Source organism: Xiphophorus couchianus, chromosome 5, assembly GCF_001444195.1.
Source record: "Xiphophorus couchianus chromosome 5, X_couchianus-1.0, whole genome shotgun sequence".
Lineage (NCBI taxonomy): Eukaryota > Metazoa > Chordata > Actinopteri > Cyprinodontiformes > Poeciliidae > Xiphophorus > Xiphophorus couchianus.
This window is the reverse complement of record NC_040232.1, coordinates 34762901-34786991: the sequence shown is the minus strand read 5'-3', so window position 1 is coordinate 34786991 and position 24091 is coordinate 34762901. Positions and strand designations below refer to the sequence as shown.

Below are 24091 nucleotides of genomic sequence, written 5' to 3'. Positions count from 1 at the left end.
AAAGACAGACATTTTGTAAAGAGAAATATCCGCCGAAAGACATTCAAAATAAAACATAAACGTTCAAAAGGGAATTGTTTCAATTTACACAGATTACTGTTTGTTTCTTTTCTAGAAAAGATTACGAGTTCGCTTTTTGCCACCTTTGTGATTTGCTCAGTGTTTAGAACACATGATGTAATAAAAATAGGATTCCTTCTGTTTTGGCGAGTAAATATCTAAGCTTTAACTCGTCCGTGTCCAGATTTGACCCATAAAAAAAATTTAAGGCTGTGGAGCTGTCAAAAAACCAAACAACAAGAGTGAGAGTATCTGCATATTTTTACAACACAATTTTAACTTTCAGCAAGAATTAAAGTGAGTTTTTGACTTTGAAATCCAATCTTTATTTCAAACAAGTAAAATGACAGAGAAAAATACGGAGATCAAAATTATATAAATGACAAAAGTTAAACATAAAAAACAAAACTTCCGTGTCCAGTTCGAGAAGAAGTAGGGAGAAGACAGAACTTATTGAGTCCTACCTCCAATAAGTAAATAAAATAATAAATGACAGCTAAATGACAACTCCTGCCGGCACTAACGGGGATGGTAATAAGACGGTTAAATAACAGAAAGAGTTGTAAGGTTACCCACGCCGTTTTATTTTGAAAGAGAAATCAGCCTGCTTCCGGTATGAATTTCGTTTCACCCCCTGTCTGACTTGACGGATAAAAGTTGAGGAGAGAGGCCAAGCTCCCTGAAAGCCGCTCACGGCTCGGGACGCAACCAGAGAGGAGAGGCGCGCGAGGCGAGACCAACCTGATCCAGCATACCACGAGAGGCACGAGCTGCAAACAACACGCGTGGGAACGGACATGCAGGGAGAAAAACGCTCCGTTTGGACGCAGAATTTCACATGCGGTTAGATAGATTTTAAGAGTTGCGTTACAAGAATCACACGCGAAGCGTCTCTTCCCAAGGTGAACCAGCTTTTTTTTTTTAACGCGCAGACCTTGAGGGATGAGAAATTCCGCGCGTGAGCAGAAACCTGCGTTATTCTCGCGCTAAAGAAAAAAAAAAAAAAAAAAACCCCAAACAAACAAAAAATGACATTAAGAAGCGGGAGCTTGTTGAAAACTGATCATCTTTCCGTGTGGAGTCTTGCGTGGAGAGCGGACGCAGTGAACACTTTGCCACATGTTGACGAACGCGTTCAGAGCCGCACTCGGACTGGCTTGTGGAAGCAGCCTCAGCTGAACTGAACTTGGACATTGTGGGAACGGTGTGGGCAGGCAGGAGGACCGTGCGGTAGGTAGTCACCACACCTGCGCACTGGTCCCACCGCCGGAAACCCTCTGAGTGAGTTTTGATAAAGACCGACGGCATGGACAGAGTCGATCCAGACGTCTCTCTTGCGCGTGAGTCACCGTGAGCGGAAAAAAACAACAACAAAAAAACCCCTAAACATTTGGACGAGGATATTATAACAGCGCGTGCTTTTGCGCAAAAGCGGCCACACAGCGCACGCGACACTCCTGGGACGAGGTTCGGTGCGGCTGCGGGATTGGACCCCCAGGGCTGTGTGCTAAATGCCCAGCCGGACCCCTGCGGCTCCTCAGCCTGGGCGGAAACATGAAGTCCTGGGTCCTGCTACCGCTGCTGCTGGCTGCGCTGTTATCGGCCCGTCTGCGGCTCGGGAACGCTGAGGTAAGAAGCCCGGTACACAAATGACCTCTAATCGGTGAGGAGGGGATGTGGGGGGGGGGGGGCACCTGCCGGAAGCATGGAGGACCACATAGACACTGGGTCGGAATTTAAAGTTAAATGATGGAATTTGACTCAGGGTTTTGTCAGGTTATTTTCTCAGTATTGAGTTGCTTAAAGATTTATTTTTGGGGCAACAATGCGTCACATTTTGCATTACAGTCGAGATGAAGAGTTTGGACTAATTTTACTCTGAATAATTTTCAGTAAGGATAGATTAGGATTGTATTATTTTGATAACTTTACATCCCTATCTAATGTGCAATCTGTGAGATAGATTCCCAGCTACGATAAAATGGGTCTGACACTGGTAGACTGATGGGCCCCAGGCAGTAGACACGTTACGTAATGGGGTCTCAATATGTTGATGGCCTCTGAAGGGTCAATTCAGGACTACTTTTGGGTAAAAATTGGAATTTTGTGCAATTTGAGTTTCAGTGTGTGCAGTGTTAACACATGGTTCTGTTATTTGGTAGCATATGACGCTTCAAGTTTCATGCATTTCATACTTTTCATATCTGTAATATTTTCGGCCAGTTGTACCTGAAGTACATGAGACTCAAGCATTCTAGATCCCTACTCAATGGACAAAACTTTATAAAGATTGCACTGGGGCAGAAGCCCAGGGCCTCATTTCTGGGAGCGGCCAAACGATTTTTTTGTTTGGAGGAAAGTTATTGTGCATTTTTTTTCAGAACAATATGTATTCAATCTACCATGCATCAGTTTATATCCACTGACGTACAGGATCACTTATGCAAGGTTTCCCCCAGAAAACTTGCTAAGCCTGGTGGTTGGGGCGCTCAGGCAATCATTCAACCAGCGCGCCGCCGTGTTTTTGAGTTAAAAAACAGGAGATCTGAAAATATCACTTGATAATTATGTGGTATTTAAAGATTAGAAGATTAATATCTGAACACCAACTATAAAGTTTTAAAAAATCCAAACATAAAAAAAAAAACTTAAGCAATGCTCAGCCTGGCGGGGGCACAAGTAAAGCCTGTTGGTCCGCCAGGCTTATAATGCACTGGGGGAAACTCTGCATATGGATAGGGCAGAGGGCCCAGAGGCCCACATCCCTCTAAATCCGGCCCTGCAAACAGGGTTGATTTGGAAAATCACTTTGGATAAAATGTCAGACCCCAAATGGTCCAGAAAAATTATAATCTCAGCAGATTCTGATTTCTTATATCCAACTATTTTATTTGCTGGATAGCTGCTAAAACAGGAGAAAATGCTCAGTGAGGTTTTCCCTTTGCGATTCGGTAAATCCGCGTGAGGCTTGTGTTCAGGTGCAGGGAGGAGTCAGTCTGTCGCTGGAAGATGGAGAAGAAAGGCGAGATGTTATCTCTGCCTCCATCCAGCACAGATTAAACCTCGATGCTGAAATGGTTTTTTTTTTTTTCCACCTTATCATTACAGGTGTAGACCGGTTCCCAGTTCCTGAAATCATTTTTCTCAGAATGGGGTTTGTTAGAACATTTAGTTTCACTTAGCTTCTTGTCAGCCCCCATGCTGAAACAAAAACGAGCACAGCTACAAAAAAAGAAAGAAAGAAAAAAAAACCTGTTATAGTTCGTTGACAAAATGAAGCTTCATTTTGACCCGTCTGATTATGTGCTGACGGTATAGTGATTATGTGCTGATTATTGATATGGCTTGAGCAGAAAGATCTTGTGGAGATTTCCTCTTCTTTGTGGATGATCTGCCAAAACCAGCTCTCCAATTAACTTCTATAAAAGCAGGAAGTGCTCATAAATAGAGAGACTGATTAGTTGCACTTTTCACTAATTTCAGTTCCCTCCTCCCCCCCTTCAGGGCGTAAAACAAAAGATAAGGAGAGGAAGCCGAAAATGAATTAATTATAAGATTTTCACGGGTTATGAATCAAATATATGCCTCACCTTTACAGATTGTTGTTTATATATAAATCGAGCAGTTCAGGAATAAAATGAGTTGTTCAGAGTACATGTGGATGGTTGATGCACTGAAAAAAAAGAGAATGGAGCTCCAACTTAAAAAGAAATGTGTTAATTTGTTACATGTAATTGAATTAAGTTTGACGAACTGCATTTTTTATGTTTAACATGACAACTTGATAAACTTAATGCATTTACTTGGATAAACTTAATTATATTACAGGTAACAACAAATTAACAAAAAAAAAAAAATTAAGTTGGAGCTCCATTCTCTTTTCTTCAGTGTGGATTTGTAGCAGAAAATTAGTGAAAACTCTTCGTTTTGATGCGTGTCGATCAGACTTTTCATCATTTGACCGGCCACTTTACAAATCAGCACAGATCCAGGGCAAACTAGTCAGCTTCTGGTTTCTGGCTGATTGGCTAAACCGTTAGCATGCTCAATTTGTCGGCAGAAAGGGGAGACGACGTTGTTTTAGTTCGGCTGCTACATCCACTTGTTGCTGCTCGCGTTCTCACTAAAACCAGGAAGATAGAGACCATAACACCAGTTTTAAAGTCCCTCCACTGGCTCCCGGTAGCTCAAAGAATAGACTTTAAAATACTGTTGTCAGTTTACAAATCACTGAACGGCTTAGCACCACAATACATCAAAGATCTGCTGTTGTTGTATGAACCTTCCAGACCTCTCAGGTCTTCCGGTTCTGGTTCTGCTTTGCATCCCCAGAACCAGAACCAAACGAGAAGAAGCAGCTTTCAGCATCTATGCACCACAAATCTGGAACAAACTTCCAGAAAACTGCAAAACAGCTGAAACACTGACTTCCTTTAAATCTCGGCTAAAAACCCAGCCGGTTAAAGTTGTATTCAAAACGTAATCAATTACAATTTTAACGATGGCACTTGACTTAATGTCACGTTTTGATTGTTGGTTCTATGTTGCACGACTTTGTGTTTTCGTGTTTGTTATGATGTAAGCCACTTTGAAATGCCTTGCTGCTGAAATGTGCTGTACAAATAAAATTTGATTGATTGACTGACTTGTTGAACAGACGTGGCCACTTTCACCCGCTTGATTATTCAGCAGTTTTTCAGCGCAGTAACGTCATTAGCGCCGCGTCTCCGCTACCGTTCGTAATCTAATAACACGCTGCCGCTTATACAACGTGTTGTTGAACACAAGCTAAGCGTGTCCACACATGCGCAGGGAATTATTACGTTTCCTTTTCAGATCCACTGTAGAGCTAGAGTTACACCCACAAAAATGCTCTCACGTCAGGTTAGACCTCAGCCCCCCCACCCCCATCATCTTCTACTGAAAAAGTAAACAACTGTCGATTGGTGACTTTGAAGCAGGTTGTTTTTGTGGCAATTGTCTCGGCGCACAAGCCGGCCGCCGCCTGTTCGCCTGATCCATTTTACATAAGAACAACAAATAATCTGCCTGGGGATTTTGTGCAGTTTGTGCTGCATGTGTGTGCTCACATCTGGACGCCTGGGTACATGTTAGAGTGACATATGTGTGTGTGTGTGTGTGTGTGCGTGTGTGCACGCGTCAGGGGTTGGTGCGTCACACCAAACATCAGATAGAAAATATGCAGTGGCACATAAGAGCATTTATTCGTTAAGCCTCGTTTGGTGTGATTTCAGCGAGAATTAATGAAGAAAGATACGAAGTTGTGGATGATCGCTAATGTTGCAAATCTAAAAATAAAATAAATTTTTTTTTGAAGGATGCATGTTAAGTTTTATCAGATTTTTGGACAGATGATGCAGCTTGGGATGAATCAAAGATTATTGCGACATGCATCAAAGTGACTCATCCACTCTTTCAGCGAGACTCCCAACACCTGGAAGGCTTTTATTTCGAAGCAGCTGCAAGTATGTGCAGAATGTAGCAGATTTCATCACAGCAGCTGGTCTGAAAAGATGTTTTCAGATATTAATCACTTAACTTTTTTTTTTTTCAAACACAATAAGAGGAGTACAGAGCTGTTCCATTAAGTCACTTGGTTTTAAAGCCAGGACAGTGGAAATGTTAGCATCTTGTAAAGTTTCACAGCAGTAGCAGGGACTACTCCAGTGGTTAACTGAGAACCTCAACTTGCCTTATGAGGGGTTTTTTTGTTCCCCAGTAAGGTATCACTCAGTGTAAGACGACAGAAAATGGTACATCCCTGTGGCGAATGTTAAAATATATGTATTTGCAACACTATTGGAGAAACCTTGGCGACATATTATACAACTAACTCACAAACTGACCTATCACGATGATAGATTTTGCTGGACGATGAATCATTCCCGGATTTATCACGGTAGACAATAATATTGTTGTTTTAAAGCCAGTTTCCAGTAATATGACGGTAATGGCGCAGTAATGCAAGGACACATTCTCGAAGATCAATACACTTTGAATTCTAACGAACATTTACCACTGGAACTGGGAGACATTTTAAATATCCAAAAGGAAATAAACAAAACAGAAATGACAAACGAAATAAATGATGAAATCTCTGTGAACAAACAAAAGGGCTAGTTGAGACCAAAACACCAGACTGCAGACCTCCAGGATTTGGTAGACAGAGAAAGAGAGATGATGAACAATGAATGATGCAAATGGAAATTACAGAGCAGGCCTAATATTGACCTCATGACTCACTTTTAGCATTTATTAATTATGGCCAAAATTAGTAAATTTTGGCCTATTAAATTTCAAATTTAAAATCAAATTTTATTTGATTTTAAAATAAAATTAAAACGAAAGTATTTTTTTATTTTGATAAAAAAATATTTTGATATTTTTTTAAATCAAAATATGATATCCAACTAAACTTGTATTCATGTAGTACTTTGCATTTGACGTATTGCATACAGAGCATCTCAGAATAAACTCACCAGTTTGTTCGCCCATTTGTTGTCACTAATTCACCCCAAATTACTTCCACTTCATGGCCAAATACTTGGACAATTGCTCTTTACTTTATTATTATTTTTTTGGTCGTTAGGTATTTTTATGAATATGGATTAATGAGGTAACCCGAAGTCAGTCAAAGCAAGCAGGGAGGTGGAAGAAGCTACATGCCAGCGGTTCATTCATCCTGCATGAGAGAATGAGAGTTTGAGCAGAGAACAGGAAGTCTGAACATCAAAACTGTTCAGTTTTATCATTTTACTCTTTCAACCTGTTGTGGAACATGATGGTTTTAGAAATGTTTGCACCTTTTTTTGGTCTATGTTCTGCAGGGAATGCACTAGTGCTGCACAATATTAGAAAATATTGCGATGACGATAATATTGATAAACGCTGTGATAACAATATTGGTAAATATTGCAACGGTATTGATAATATTGGTAAAAATCGTGATGGCGATAATATTGGTGGTAGATATTTCACTGATAACAATATTGGTAAATAATATGACGACAATAATATTGCATTAACCGTTGCGATATGTGCTTATTTTCTTTCTCATCTGTGCATCTTACGACCGTTAGCATTTTTGGACGATGCTATTTGTTCATCCGCAAGACTGTGTCCAACCAGCTAAAGACGACATTAAAATGCAAAATGCAAGTTCAGAACACTCTGAACATATTAGCCAACGGCTATTGGACTCCAAACAATCTTTTGCAATATGAATATTGCGCACAATCATGTTTGATGAGGATATATATCGGATCCACAAGGTGACTGTTTTAGTATAGCTACCTTTACTAATCACCAACACTAAAAGATGATTCTCTTTTAGACAATGTGTCACATTGTCACTGTTTCTTATTTCAATAAATAATAACTGCTCATCCAGGCTGTTGTACTATGTTTTTGAATAAAACATGGCAAAGTTTAGTAACACTTCTTTAAATCTTTACAAAGATTGCATCCCGTCTGATCTCAGTTTGGACCAGTCGCCTCCTTTAAAACTACGGCAGATCAAACCTAAGTGGTTTCAAGAGAATAACTTACGTTAGCTTGTTGGACCAAACCATTTTCACTTTGGGTTTTGGTTCAATGCAGGAATCTGTGCGGCGTGCAGGAACACAAAGGTGAGAGCTTTCTCCGAAGTTCCCATTAAAAGAAGAATGTTAACTTGTGTACCCCTGCAGTCGGAGCTCATCATTGTTTTCTCAACTCCTCTCCTCTTTTCTCATTTACCGTCCCTCCATCCATCACCCACACCCTCATCTCTTCAGCCAGGGGTGGAGCGCAGCGTGCGTAGGGGTGGTGTGTGGGCGTGTGTGTGTGTGTGTGTGTTTGCTCTGCTTGCTGCTCTGTGTGATTGAAAAACTACCCACCGAGCTCAGCGGGCCTGGGTTTTTGTTTTTTGTTTGTTTTCTTTCTTTGTTCCTGCAGCATAAAGTTGGCGACCTGCCACTGCCGCGCTGATAAAAGAAGGCATGTGGCGTCGCATCTCGGCGTGACTGCGACTCAAGCGTTACATCGATTCTCCGGTGTTGTTTGTGTTTGCCCTCTGCTGAAAACTTTGATCGTCTTTCTGACAGCGTGTGTTCGCTGGCTGTCTGCTTGGCCCCCCATAATTACATTCCAGCACACACTCCACCTTTCTCCTCAAACATTCCTTACAAACCCCGCTGCCTTCAGGGCTTCCTCCGAGGCCCCCCGGCAGTGTGTGTTCTTCGCAAGTACATCTGCGACCTGCTTGTACGTCGCAGCAGCCCAGCGGATTGCCTTTTTGACCTACAGTCTGAGCACTCACGCTGGACCAGAAGCAGAAGCGATCGGAGATTTCGTCTGTGCAAATTGTGCGTGTGTTGCATGAGAAATAAAGAAAAAAAGCGTTGCTCTCAAATCACTGATTGCGCAAATTGGAACTACTAAAGTAAATTTGCTTCAGTGTTTCTATGCACTAATTTCAATGCATCTGAAAGACCATCTCATCCTAGAGAAAAAAACTTTTATCGAAAACATTTTTTTTTTAATTGGCGCGTTTCCAAAGTCGACTTTATTGTCAGTTCATTGTACTGACAATAGATAAACGAGGGATCAAAGTTACATTTCTCGTCGTCCCCCGGGTGAAACTGCAAACTTAAAAGCATCACACAATAATAAAGAAGAATAGTCAGAACTTTTTAAGTTACTATTTGCTTTTACTTAATATACGATGTTTTTAACTTTGTAGCTTCACATAAGATGAAACTACAAACATGACTAGAGCATGATGGCGTTTTTAATCGCTCGTCGCCTAAACAAACTTATTCGCTCGCGATTTTAATTGCATTTCGTTTTTAGCGGAAACACCGCATTCGCAAAACTGCGTTCTGTCGACATCGGTGGAGCATCGGCAAAGTCTTGCGCACGTTCGTAATGGAAACGCAGCTACTGTTGTTCGTCCAAATCTTGCTGCCATTTTAAACCAGTGGGTGAGGCTTATTTCCTCCCTCCACTCTAATTTGAGTGGAGGGAGTGAAATAATGGCCTGTTGTAGAGTGAAAAGTGTGTGTGTGTGTGGTTGTAAGGCTGCCTTGACAAATTGGGCGGACAGTGGTTAAAGCATCTGTATGTAAAGGACAAAAAGAGACGAGGAGTGTGTGTGTGTTTGCTAAAGTGGGTCAGCCAATGGCTGGTGAAAGTCATCCAGGTGTCCTTAGCCATCACCGCCCACCAAGCAGGCAGAGAGCAGCAGAGAGAAAGCCGGGAGTGGAGGGGGGAAATGAAAACGGCAGAAGATTCAGCTGGAGCTGCTCCGGTAAAACGAAAGCAAAAGCTAGGATTAAAACGACTGTTTTTGTTTTCTTTGCATGAGCAGCTATTGATTTTGTGAGCATGGTGAGCTGTAAAAGTCGTCTCATTAGTTGTTTGCCTATGACACCAGAGTGTTTGCTGTTTTCCCCCCATTTGGTGGGAGCTAAATTTATAATGCAGCTGAATAAAACGCCAAACCTTATTGAGGTAAACGACCCTGGAAAAATAGAACCAAGGATGGAAAAAAACTCAAGTCAAACGTATCTAATTTTAATTGTAGGCACTCTAGTGGAGTTACAGCCACACACATTTACACAAGCTGCCATTTGTGGGCCTGTTTCTATTAATGACATGTTGAAAGGGCACAACCTGTTTTTTTTGTATTGATTATTTTTACATTACATTACTGTGGGGGAATAAAGAGGAGTAATAAACGTTGTAATCCAGGCCAAAAAAAAAAAAAAAAGAAAATCTATTTTTCAGGTATTAATGAAAGGAGCTTTATGTTTCAGCAGTTTTGCAGTTTTCTTGAAGTTTGTTCCAGAGTAGAGGAGCTTAAAAACGGAATGCTCCATGCTTGGTTCTGATTCTGGGGACGTGGAACGGAACCAGAACCAGAAGAACAGAGTGGTGTAGAAGTCACAACTGAGGAAATAAAACAGCTGATAGTATCTGGTTCAATTTTCGGAAATGTACATAAAATTAGCTGCGATTGCTGAATGTTTATTTTTTCTAGTTTTGCGAAATTTTACAGACATCAGCTTAAAAAAAAAACAAAAACCTTCATACCAGCTCTACCTCAAAGAGAAATGATGTTGTAGGCTGAGTTTTGTTACAGCACCAGAAATGAGCTGTGATAAAATTACACAAACAAAATAAATGAATGTGCCAAATATATAACATTCTGTCCAAAGTAGTTTTTGATTTACGTTTCTGAAGAAGCAAAGATTTTAATCTCAAAATTATTCAATCATCTCTCATGTTTCAGTTTCCCTTGACATCTCATACAAAAAAAAACCTCACACGTTTCTTTTTCCTTAATGGTTTTCGTCGCTTTGGCAACCGTTTTCTGTTTACTGATGCAATGCGGAGTGAAGTCCAAAGCGCCAGCTGCTGATTATGCAGCTGCAGCTTCACTTTGTGTGTGCCGGTATTTAAATCATGATCGTGCGTCGTCGCTGTGATGCAGGACTTCTGAAATATCGTTTCACTTCCCAGCTGCTTGGACACACAAACAGTGCGAGTGTAAATCACATTTAAAGGAACTAAGGGTGAATTTGAATAAGAGCACATTGTCCATGTTCTCTGTGAATTTGGAATATTGAAAAAAATTAAGCAACACAGTAAGATCTATTCGGCAGCGTATTTACAGTTGATGAATAGGAGCATCTAAGGAATTTAAATTTGACTAATTAACGTTTAGAAACATACATTAAGTGAAACTGGAGAGTTCTGACAGATCCGTCGTTTTTTTTCTTCTCAGTTCTCACTTCTCATGATTGCCCTCCCTTAATTTGTTCCAGCATGTCTTTTTTTTTTTTAAACATTCCTGTATCAGTTGTTTCTCTAAGATGGCATCGAGTAACAGCCAAGCAAAACAAAACGCTTCAAAGAACGTTCGCTGCCATCACCATTTGATCTCCGCAGTGAAACCACAAGCCTTTCCTGCAGCACGGCCGCGCCAGATCCATCAGGAGTCCCTGCAGCGGCACTCATTAAAACCTCATTAAGTCTCTCAGTTCAGCTCTTTTCTTAAATAATGGATAGTTTCACTACATACATTTTAAAAAATATTGAGAGAGAAAAAGAGAGGAGGAGAGAGGGAGGGGAAAAACGGGGGGTCTTGTGGGTAAACAGACAGGGAAAGGAAGCAGCGAACACCAATCACAACCCTAATTTCCTTCAAAGGAGGAAGTGAAACTGGAGCAAGTTTTGACTGGAGATCAAGGACAGAGATACTCTATATAAACCACTTTTTCTTTTCTTTTTTCTTTTTTGGATGTTTTTTTCCTTCGTCCTCCAGTCCCACTAACATTTGCCCCTCTTGATTTTAGTGTAAAAATAATGGATGACACTTTCAAGTATTTTCCATTTAACAAAATATAGTCACTGCTACTTTTTTAAAACAGTTTAATAAACCGACTAATTAACCAGCTAATGTCACTGTGTGAGACTTCTGTTGCTCTAGAACCACTTTTTTAAGTGTATATGTGTCAGAATCAAAATCACAAAAAACAAACAGAATGCTTTGTATAATTTTAAAACCACTGATTAATAGGTTGATTATATGGCCCATTTGTTTTAAGTGTCTTTTTTTCTTGATCTGCCACCAACAGTGTTTATATATTCGTCAGCTATTTATAGGAGACAGTGTCATGTATATGTGATGGAGGAGACGCTGTAAAACAAGGTTATAATATTTTACAATAAAAGCAAAAAGATGACACAACTGTAATTAGCATCCTGTTTTAGCAATTATCATTGTTAGCATTAATATCTGTAAACAACAGTCTAATGTGTGGATCGCTGGTAAACGCAGAAACAGAAAAACAGATCAGCTTTTCTCCGATGTTTAGCCTTCCTGTTATCTACTGAAATCCTTCACTCTCTTGAAAAGTAGCAGAGTGAATGAACGGTGAAAATGTCTCTGTAAAAAAAATCTAGCTTTTTTTTTTTTTTTAAGGTTTTCTCTTCCAACTTCATTGTAGAAAAACCTTCATGAATAAAAGCAGTGGAAGTTTTAGCTAAATTACTGAAACTGCTGATTTAATCTCGACGCCTCCCCAAACGAATCTGACTTCATTGGCAAACGAACCAGATTTCGATAAAATCAGACTGAACACGGTCACTGAACTGGAATACTGCAACGCATTCAGATTGGCTTACTTTAACATTAATGTTGTTTCCAAAACTTGCTAATAACACACTGTAACTGTATGTGTCTGTCTCCGCAGGGCGATCCACTCCCTCAGTCACTGATTGACCTGGTGTGGGACTCTCCCATCTCCTCAGTGGAGGAGCTGATGCTGCTGCTGCAGGAGGAGTCCAGCACAATAGGTACCACTGGCCGCGCACACCGAAACACACACACACGTTAATTAGACCGACATGGAGGAGGTGAGGATGGGGGTGTCTTAACAGTCATGAATGAAGGGAAATGCCGTCTGAGAGCGTGTCAGCAGACATTCCAGGCTACATTGCTCAGTCGGTTATGGCAGAAGTCTGAGAGAGAGCGGCAGCAACTTTTTCACTTCGGGAACCGAAACAGCGAGGAGGGGGAAACCGCTTCCAGCACAAGGTCACTGAATTGTTCTGCTGCTCTGGATTCCTCAAAAGGCCTGAATTATGGATGTGAGCATTTGTGCCACAGGACGACCGTGCATGCTGCGTGTTTCCTTCACCTCCACAGAGTCCAAGAACGAAGCAGCTTGCACGCAGACCAGCAAACCGTTTTAAACTTGTGCCACAGCGGAACCAAGTCACACATACATGTATTAATAGACGGGACTTTGATCATCTCATAATGTATAAATAACACAGTGACATAACAGTGGCCACAGAGAGGAACAAGCAGAGGGAAGGATGCTTAGAAACAGGGCATGAGGGAAGTGACTCAAAATCTTTTTAATTTAGAATAAACTTTTTCATGAGGCTGACGCAACTTAATTGGTCTTTACAGGACATTCTAGCATGTAGGCAAGTGAGCCATTACAAATGGTCTTATGGCTTTTAAATAGCTTCATAAAAAAAATTACTCAATACGATAATCATAGGGCCAACCATCTACCCTTTGAATCAAACATAAAAGCCATTTTGGATCTCCGGTTAACCCAACATACACGCCCCATTGGACTATGGGAGGAAGTCCGAGTAGCATGTTGCTATCACACAATAATGCAGCAATAATTATTAATGATATTAATTATTAACTTAGTGACATAAATGATAAAAAAAATTGTGTTGTCAAAAGATTTTTAACAAAGTATAATCCTGAGCTACACTCTGTTAATGCGACATTCACATGCTAGTAGCCACGTTAGCATGTTTATGTAGCCAAGTTAGCCATGACAGAAATAAGCCTCTCTCAGAAACGATGGCAGAGAAATTCTCTTTTTTCTTTGTTTTAGAAATTGACTTAACCATTTGCATTTTATTGATTGTTATTGATTGAAATTTGTTTTTTTCTTACAACAGGACAGTGTGCGAAACACGTTAACAAAAAAATGCTTTGCACCAGATTTAGCTTCAGCTAGTTTCCATCTGTAGTGGCCTCTGTATATTTAACAGTTCTGAATGGTCTTAAAATTGATGCTATACTAAATGTAAAATAACCATTCACACTGCGAATGCTTCTTTTAACAAATGACAATACATAAATAAATTACATTTGCAGTTTATTTAGATACAGATAAATGGACACCTAGCAACCTCTGTAAACAAAATCCTTCAACTCCAGGCAGCTAATTAAAGTTAGCAGGCAACCAAGTAACACCTTTATTTGTGTTTTGGAAACACACACAACACACACTGACACATTGGCCAAAGCAGCCTACACCAGGAGTATAATTAGGACTTGGGGGCTACAGTGTGAAATGAGAGTATATGTACACACGCATGAGCTATATTTAACAAGTCATATTTTTGTTCCACAATTTTCTTGACAGCAGCGAGACAAATTGTGGCAGAAAATAGCCTAATTGTTTGAGAGAGGTTAAAAAAAAGGCTTCCTTTGTGAGTTGAACAATGAGCTTGGCATAAATCTGCCCAACAGGCTGCTCATGTTTTACATGCTTAACTTTTGTATTCAAGATCAATGCTGTAAAATGTAAAGGTGACCTAACTGTGCCTTATCCTTTTGATTTCTTTACTACAGAAGATAAAGAGGACGAGCATGACAGTCCTCTAAGCCCTGTCCACGGTCGATACATTAGAAGTCTTGGTAGGTTTCCTTATCTCCTTCTGTTCCCAGCATTGCTCTTCTTTTATTTTGATATTTTATGTTTTTTTTTAAAAATAATTCTTATCTTAGTTTTGATCTTATGTTTCTTGGCGTAGAAGTTCAGAAAGCCCAGAAGGCGGACTGTAAAGTCAGAACAGAGGTGATGGAGATAACGAGATCCATGGTGGATCGTAGCAACGGCAACTTCCTGGTGTTCCCTCTGTGTGTGGAGGTGCAGCGATGTTCAGGCTGCTGCAACTCCAGACACATGCATTGTGCCCCCGTCGTTAACGCCACCCGAAACCTGGAGGTACGCAACAAATACGGCTGCCATTAAAGCATGACTTTTCATCACCTTCTGTAAAGTGACAGCTGAAGAAAAGTTTATCATGTTTAACTTCCCCCAAATGAAAAAAAAAGCTATTTTTGACGTATTGGTTAATTACATTTCTTGATTAGAGGATGTGAAGTTGTTTTTTTTTAACTAGTATAACAGTGTTTACCTAAAGTGCTGCTGCTCCCATAATGCATTGAAAATTCATTTCCCACAAATAAAGATTTTGTAAATCTCAAATGGTGAATTAAATCATGACTGCTCAGTGTTTAAGTTCAAGTTTAGCGGATTTTACACTAGAGATGAAACAGTGCAGTACAGTAAAATATATATATATATATACTGTATATACTGTACCTTCATCACTCTGAACACTGAGATACATGCTTTTCCATTACCCAAGAACTACGTTCTTGCTTCAAAATATTATCCTAAACAAAGTTGCGACATTGTCTCACAACGTCTTACTCTGGGTTACATTGAGGTTGCTACCTAACCTCTTTCTTAGGAGCGGTTGTTAAGCAACATCAAACTGTTTACTGGTCTTTGTAGGGAAATGGTTCTGGATCTCACTGCAGTAATGACATTTAACTGGAAATGAGTTCATTCAGAGGAGCAGATTGCAGAATGTGGACAGAGAAAAGCACTTTTTAATTGATTTAATGCTTCATAAATAATGAACCAAACAAACCTTTTCATTTAAGAAGAAATGATTGAATTGTATCTACAAGCTGCTTGAAATGCAACAAAACAACCGTCTTCCCCCCGTCCCCAAGTTATCTCGTTGATTTTTGGATCATTTCATATTCTCACATATTAAAGGTTGAAGTGACAACAAAATTCTAGCAGAACATTTTGAAGTTCTAATTAAATTCTTACAAGTCACCCTGCACAAATTACCATTAGGTTTTTGTTTATTTTGTGATTTTGTAAGCAGACTGATACATTTCTGTATTGACATGCCATTATGGAAGCCAGACTAATGGGTAGATGTTAGAAAGGTGATGAAAGCTGTGTGGTATTTTTATTCTATTGTTTGAATGATTAATGATAGCTTGCATAGACCGTTTGAATCAATTTACAGGCAGGAATTTTTACAAACAGGAATCTCAGCTTCACTTTGTGAACTTGAGGAGTAAGCAGGTCCTGACAGGCAGCCACTTAAAACTATGGAATCAGATGTCAATACTAGGAAGTCAACAACATTAAATACGGATTGTTACACTCACCGGCCAATTTATCAGGTTTACCAGGTTGGACTCCATTTGCCTTCATCTCTTGGTAGCGTAGATTGAAAAAGGCGTCGGACACATTCCTTAGTTTTTGGTCCGTGTGGTTGTCATGGCATCATGCAGTTGCTATTATGGTGATGTGAATCTCCCTTTCCATCATATCCCAAAGTTGCAACAGTGTTGAGAATGATTGGGGAGGCTGCTGGGGTAACAAACAAACAGACATTTAACCCAACATCACGTCCAACAAACCGATGTGAGAAGATTCAAGTTTTGCGGTATATTAGAAGTTGCCATCAGAGGGGTAAATAAAGGTCATAAAGGGATAGATAATGGTCAGCAGCAATCATCTTGTAGTCTTAAGAGGTCTAAGGCAGGGGAGCCCAAAGTGGGTCCTCAAGGGCCGGCATCCTGCATGTTCTAGTTCTCTTCCTGGTTTAACGCACCTGGATCAAATGATGGCTCGTTAGAAGGCCTAAGGAGAACATTGACTTGCTGAAGAGGTTGTTATTACCAGCAGGGAGAGAACTAGAACATGCAGGATGCCAGCTCTGAAGGACTGACTCTGGGTGCCCCTGGACTAAGGGATGCAAAGAAAAAAGTCCATGATACCCCCAGCTACCTGGATGTGTAGTGTGGATACAATGTCTTCGTGTTCAATTCTCAGACCAATTCATCCTCACAAGAAAGTTGATTAAATCCCATTTTATCCCTATTTTGATGCTTGTTTTGGACCTTGGTAAGCTGCCTTTACCACACACAGCTGCCTAAATGTATTCAGTTGCTCATTTGTGATTGATTGATTGATTGATTGATTGGATTGCTCTTCATGTCAACCATCAATTGAACTGATTGATTTACTCAAGGGGTTGGTGGGTATATTTATGCAACAGGTTTAGAAAACTGAAAGTTTACAATTTCTATTTTATGCACCATCATGTCTTTATCAAAAACAAACAGTTTTCTTATTTGGTCTTTCATCTGTCTTGCTCAGGTAAAAAAGTTTGTGTTCAAGGACGAGAAACGTTTCATTGAAACCGCCATCATCCAAGTAGTGGATCACGTGAGCTGTCTGCTGCAGGTGATCCCTCCCTCCACATCGTCGTCTTCTTCATCGACCGTCTTCGACTCTCAACCAAACCCTCTTCCAGCTCCCCCGCAAAGATACCCTACATCCTCCCTACGTCTTTTCCCATCCCACAGCTCCCACCCGCTTCCACCAAAGACTCCCACCTCCAAGGCGGACCTCCACCGCCACGACGACCTCAAGCACAACCAGCACCACCAGCTTCCGCACAAGCAAGATCCGTTGGCGAGGCAGTGGCAGCAGGGCAGCTACACTCAGCTGGTGCGCTGGTCGCAGCCCCGAGCGCATCAAGCCCCCACATACGCGGAGACCCGACTCACGACGGCCGGGTTTCTCGGCTCAGTCGGAACCTGGCCGTCTGAGGCGAAGGCAGAGCACAGCGTTCTGGAAAGTCCACAGCAAGTCGGACACGAGAGCGGCTTCGACAGGAGCCGCGAGAAGACCAGCGGGGAGGCGCACCGTCCCGACCACGAACAGCGACAACAAGAACTGTTAAAGCACCAGCAGAGGCAGGAGCATCATCATCATCATCATCAACAACAACAACATCCTCACCTCTCGCAACAATACAACCCCAGAGGAGATGAGGACCATGAGATGAAGACGCAGTATCTGCTTCATGCTCCCCAGTCGGACAGCGCTTCCCCGCCCGTCAGCATGACCCCGGCGCCCACGACGGGACAAAATCCCACTTCTTTCACAACTGTAATTCAAAAAGACTCGGTGACGAGCCAAACGTATGGAGAGGTCACTCGTCACAAACAGGTGGAGAGCAAAGGAGACGGTCCAAAAGACGGGACCGAGAGGGAAGAAAGCGGGTCCGCAGTTAGCGGTGACTCGGGTCGAGCGGAGGCAGCCAATCAAGAGAAGGAAAATGACTCTAAATTAAGTGGGGGGGCAGACCATTTAACAGAGAAGGAGAGACGAAAGAAGATACTGGAGATGGTACAGAGTGAACCGGAAAAAGACCCTCATCTGCATCCTCACCAAAGACCAAAACCAACAACATTTAAATCAGGTAATTCTTACATTTCTGAGACAATGTAGTGATGACACCTGTTGGATTATAACAGTTTGAATGCTGCGTCACTTTACCAGCTGCAAGACTCAGTGTTGTAATTACATCTTTATTTCACACACAAACAAATCTACTTTTCTTCAGTTTGTTTTACTCAAACTTAGAGACTGAACCCTGCTGTTCAGCTTGACTTTGAAACAAAATTCCTAACCATAGTTATATGTTTATATTACAATGTGTATTACAACCATTTGCGTTTTCTCATTTTGCGATGGTGTATTTTATACTTGGTTGCAGAACGTTACGTCCCGGTCTCGTTCTGTAGGGCCTAGACAAACCGGGTCAAGGCCAATTCAAGACTCTAGTTTTTGTCAAAAATAGAAAAACGCGAAGCCTTGTCATTTTCACCCACAACAACAATCTGAATGTGAAGCAATAAGCGATCAGTGTTCATCTGCCGTCCCGGAAATGATACAATGTTATTATTGCAAATGAAAGTCTTACTGCATGTGAATGTTCACAACCAAAGCCAACAAAATCGATCAAAATCCAACAAAATCGATCAAAATCCATACACAACAACCAGTTTGGACACTAAACAGCTAAATGAAAAAAATGTAAATAGACCCCTAACCTGTATACCCAGAAAAACACAAAGCAGCAACATTTTAATGCCAGAAACCTTTCTAATGAAAGCCCAAACGCTGCTCTGTCCAGTGATATCAGTGTCACTGTTCCACGTGCAAAACTCACTGAACGGCTGATGAAGAAAAGGAAAATCATGAAGCCAAAACTTAAATTTAGTCGTAGCTTCGCTGTTTTATAGTCATTATTTTCTCTTGGCATCTGTAATCCGCTGCCTCTGCTTCACACTGGTTTGTTGCCGACTGTTTAACGTTTTTTTACTATTTTCGTTGTTATATGACCGCATTTTTTAAATTATTTTATTTTATTGAACGCGTCAAGTTACAACTAAATGCACATTTATTACTCTCACTGGTTGTTTTTTTTTAAACATATAATACAAGTATTGTCCAATGTAAGCAGATGAATTCAGATTAGGGAATGTGTATCAATGTATGGCCACGTTTAATAGCTTAAACATTAGTTTATTATGACAATAAACATAATAAACTAATCCACTTCTTGTTCAAATCCAAGAAGTGATTTTGGTTGCGTAATTAATTACTTTTTCATTCATTTTTGCCTTTGATGATGTGCAAAATAGACAGTGTCCTGTAATATTTGTCGATCTCTAAGCATTCGGACTCAGTCATGGTCTTGACCTTGGAAAGTCTGGACTCGGTCTCAGGAGAATCAGCTGAAATAACTGAACAGATGGAGTGTTGAGAAATGATGGGAGACAAGGAAACGCAAAGCCACAGATAGAGTTTAAGTGTAGAAGAGGCATAAATACTGAGGAAGAGGTGGAAATGACTAAAGGAACCAGAATGGATCCAGCTGGGGAAAGGAGCAGGTAGAGGCAAATGAGGAAGAAATTAACTATTGGGATGGGGAGCAGAACGGCAGGTTGGGTTAATCCAACAAAATAAATGCAAAACACACTGAACTAACACAAGAAATAAACTAGAATGACAAGATATAAGAAAACAAATAAAGAAATGACCAAAACAGAAAGTAGCTGAAGCTAAAAGGCCGAGCACCAAAGAAACATGATGACGCTCCACAATGGTGCATCGACTGAATCTATATGGAGTTTTTCTACTCATAAACTCAAAACTCTTTACACTACAGCCATATTTATCCATTCATGCTCACAAATCTGCACACATTTATACACCAACCCACAGAGCAGGAGGCAACTTGGGGTTAAGTTTCTTGTCAAATTGACATGTGATAGGCATAAGTTGTAACCAAGGTCATAACCTTTCAGTTACAAGACGACTACTCTACCCAGTGAGCCGCTGTCGCCCAGTCAGATCGCCTGGCATAACGGTGAAAAATATTGAAGATTATCTGCCACTTTTCTCCTTTGTATAGGTGAAGAACAAAGATTGCAATCTTAGTTTGTAACTCACGAGTGACTAAGTATGTTTATCTGGGAGGATGTAGCAATCTGTACATGCCTAAATAAACAGCAGCACACCGACGTGTCCAACTATTTGTCCTCACTTGTTCTGTGTTCTGCATTCGAAGCGTGAGCTCAAACGTACGTGTAGCAGAATCTCTGTTGAACCGAGTTCAGGTCCCTTCAGGGCACAGTTGGTCAAATTCAAAATCCAGGGTTTTTCCTTCCTGTCGCTTTCCTTTAAACCAATCTGTGGTTCAGGTTTGTGCTAGCTACTGCTCTCTTTAACTGAAAACCTGCCATGAATGTGTGTTTCTGTGCTCATTGTTGCCCGATTGCACCACCCTGCATCTTTATTGACCCACTTGGTAAAAGAAGGCGGGGCAACTGTGACTCAGTCGGAAGAGTAGTCGTCTTGTAATGTGAAAGTTGTGTGTTTGGTTCCAGTTTTTCTCCTGTCAGATGTTGATGTGCCCTTGGGCAATTCACTTAACTCAAGTGGCTTACTGATCTGTTTATCAGTGTTGCCTGCGTGTGTGTGTGCGTGTGTGTGTGTGTGTGTGTGCGCAAATGGGTGACATCCAACCCTCTTTTATTGCCATCCCTTCCATTAGTGTCATGCTTTGATTGGTCGGTGTGACTGGAAAAATCCCTAAATAAATTCAGTCTGTTAACCACTTAATAAGCCTTAAAACAAATACATCTTTTTATTTGCATAATTTTACAAGATAGGTTTTGGAAAGCATTAACCCTTAATTTAGGTCCCTTTTCTCAGTGGGGATAAAAAAATACCACATTAAAAACTAATGTGGCTCTCATAAAGTCAGGCCTACCTGTGAGCCATGTTGATTTCCCTGTGCACGGTCCGTGGGCCATTGAGATTTCATAATCAGGAGTAGGGACTTCTCATGACAAATTCCTTCATTTCCCAAAATTTCAGCTGCTATGTCTCTAGCCTCAACCTTGCTCAGTGTCTGAGCCATTTCCTTCCTCGGTGGAAGTCGCTTTGTTCCCTCTTTTTCATGCATCCTACGACTTTCTGTATTTTCTAACATCTTCCATCAGACGCTCTTCAATATTTTGCACCATTTCGTCCACAAGACGGTGACGACAGTCGGCCTTATCAGCTTGGTGTCACATATGAAACAATTCAGTATGCACCCTGTCCCCTGCAGGTTACTGTGCGACACAGAGGACGCGAACGTCATAAAAATTTACTTTTGCGCAGACATGTCCGGCCGACGTCCAACCCGCTTTTATTGCCATCCCAATTCGCCTAATCCTGTCATTTTTTGTTCTGTGTGTTTTCTCCTACAGCGTTGTCCACTGTGGTACCCGCGTCGATGGCAGCTCGTCAGGTACCGTTCCGACCCGCTTCTCCTCGCCGCAGAAAAAGAAAACACCGCAAACGTATCAGCAAAGCTGCTATGAGGGCTATGATCATGTAGCGATGAAGGTAAGAAACCTACAGGCATGGAGGAGTACATTTTGTTTAATAAAGTTTATGCTCGCAAACCCTCGGTTACGTAAGCAGAGAGCGGACGTTTTCTGCAAACAAAATCTTGATAGCATTCTGAAATTAAGGGAAGGGCCTACATTGTGTGGAAATCACGGAGGCTTCTGTTTTAGTAGCGCTAGTTGCACTATATAAGATGCTAATAAATGATGAATAAAAACTGTCGTCTCATGATACGAAGGGCAGGAAACACATTCTGAAAGCTGGTAGTTGTAGTCCCCAATTATAAATCTGAGTTAAATCAGAAGGTGGATAATTTTTTTTAAAAGTCATATGTTTAAAATTTTGCTTATTTGTTTGTCCAACAGGAAGCGGCTCTGCAGAATGAAAGGTTGTGGAGATGAACGATGCGTTTCCTCAAGCTGGATGTTCAGACCTGCTCTTTTACGTACTCGGCTTGGCAGAAAGTCGCCTTTCCAGCTCTGGAGATGCTACAAAACATCCATTAGTCTGGATTTAACAAGTGCAATCTCGTGAACTCCTCAACTCAGAGAGGCTTTGACACACTAAACACTGGACCTCAACTTGTGTCACCTTAAAAGCACAAATGGATGAACTAAATGAGGATCTATCTGTACAGCGCTTCAGGAACGCAGGACAAGAGGCAGCCATTGACTGGCTACTTTCAACAAGTTGCTTAATAGCCAAGATGGATATTGAATTGCTGATTTGGGGCTAAACATGGAGTTTGAAATAATAATAATAAAAAAAGCGAACTGACCAGGAGAACTGGATTTCTACACTGGGAAGACTGGAAACTGTAGCCTACAGCCTTGGCCTCAGTGCCAAAAAAAAAATACTGTTATCCTGAAATGTTTGAGTCTAATATAATGTAACACTGGAGTAGTAGCACACTGATCATACCACACCGACTTTAGAGTCTACTATGTACTGTAGCTAATTGTACAGGACAATATTAGTAACCTGCTCAATCATTACTACTGTCTAATAAAATAAACAGAACAGCAACTAAAACGCCTGCTTTAACAAAATGCTATAGATATCCACAAGTCTTAAAGACATGTCTTTTAGAGGCTGTTGTGAACCAGTTATGTAGATGATGCTACATTGTAAGAAAAAAGAAAGCTTTTAAGAAAATTATTTCCTGGTGAAAGAGAAAAAAAAGTATTTCTTAACTTATTGAAGAGGAGGATATGAAGTCGTTTGGTTCTCAAGTGTAATTATTGCCACAGACATGTAATATTTGGTTGTACTGTAATGAATGTTATTTTTCATAAAAAATAATAAAAAAATGATCAAGAAAAATTGCAGTGATATCTTTGGGCAACTGAAGAAAAACCATGCACATTATCAGCGCCTGCACTTATGCACTTTGTGTGTTTAGCTGCACGTTGCATATTAGAATCACCTGCTAATCTTTGCTCTATGACTGCAAGTCATGTGGCACCGTCACACGAAGCAAAGCAGCGGTCAGCAGAGTTTCTGGTTGCTATAGGTACTCATGGACAGATATGTCAACAGAGGAGTATCGAATGTTTGACAGCAGGACAAGGGAGGGAGGCTGTCAGCTCAGGAATGACAACGTGATGAATGACAGAAAGGGTGAGAGCATACTAAGGGTCCTGAGAGGGGTCCGGGAACCTGACAGGAATGATGAGAAAGACCAAATCTACACACAACTCGAAAAGATGGGGGGACGGAGGGGGGGAATCATTTTAGAAGCAATAGTTAAGCGTTTTTCACATGAGCTCGTTTTAGTAGCATGTTCAGTTCTGCAAGAATATTTTTAAACCAGAACATTTCTGCAGAAATTTAAAAGGTGTCTGCCAACATGTGCGTATTGGTCGGATCCATATCAGGTGATCTAATGCTGAAAATGAGCAAAAATGCTAGAGTTAGCTTTAATTCTGTCAGTAGCATGTGGGGTATCACTAGCATGTTTGACCTCCAGTGACTTACTCAACTCAGTATGCAAACATTAGTATGTAAACTAAAATTAGCTAAAATTATAAGGCTAGCTTAAATTCTGTGGGGCATTACTAGCATGTGGACGCACATTGACTTACTCCATTTAGTTTGCTAAATGTAGATAACATATCAAAAATGAGCTAAAATGCTTATTTTTAAGGCAAACATTAGCATCAGAGCTATCACTAGCACTTAAAGAGACTAGCATGTAAACACTACCAGTAGGATGCAGGGTCCTGGAGGTGCATGGGAGTTTGCCCAACCAGTTTAAATGTGTTTTGCGGACTTGGAGAAGACGTTTGACTTTGTCCCTCTGGAAATTCGGCTAGAGGTGATTTTGGAGTACGGGCGACCAAGCCCCTTGATACGCACGTTTAGGTTCCTGTATGACTAGTTTCAGAGTTTGCTTTGCTTTGCAGGCTGTAAGTCAGGCATGCATGTTATGGTGGCCCTTTGACATGGAAGCTGTTAATAATCTGTAGGGACAGAATTTCTAAGCGCAGTCGAGGTGTAGAGGGATTCATTCTGGAGGGCTCAGGATTGTGTCTCTGCCTTTTACAGATGACATTGTTTTGTCGGCTTCATCAGCTTGTGATCTACAGTAATCCGCAGCCAAATTTGAAGAGGTCAGGAACTAAATA

General features: G+C 40.9%; 1 protein-coding gene across 1 annotated transcript; it reads left to right on the top strand.

The window, feature by feature from the left end:
• Positions 1-717: 717 nt before the first annotated feature.
• pdgfba (platelet-derived growth factor beta polypeptide a) lies at positions 718-22787 on the top strand. Its single transcript, XM_028018501.1, has 7 exons — positions 718-1689; positions 12321-12423; positions 14240-14305; positions 14422-14615; positions 16866-17976; positions 21323-21461; positions 21830-22787. Exons 1-6 carry the CDS (start codon positions 1615-1617, stop codon positions 21451-21453), a joined length of 1680 nt encoding a protein of 559 aa, XP_027874302.1. The 5' UTR covers positions 718-1614; the 3' UTR covers positions 21454-21461; positions 21830-22787.
• The last annotated feature ends 1304 nt before the right edge of the window (positions 22788-24091 follow it).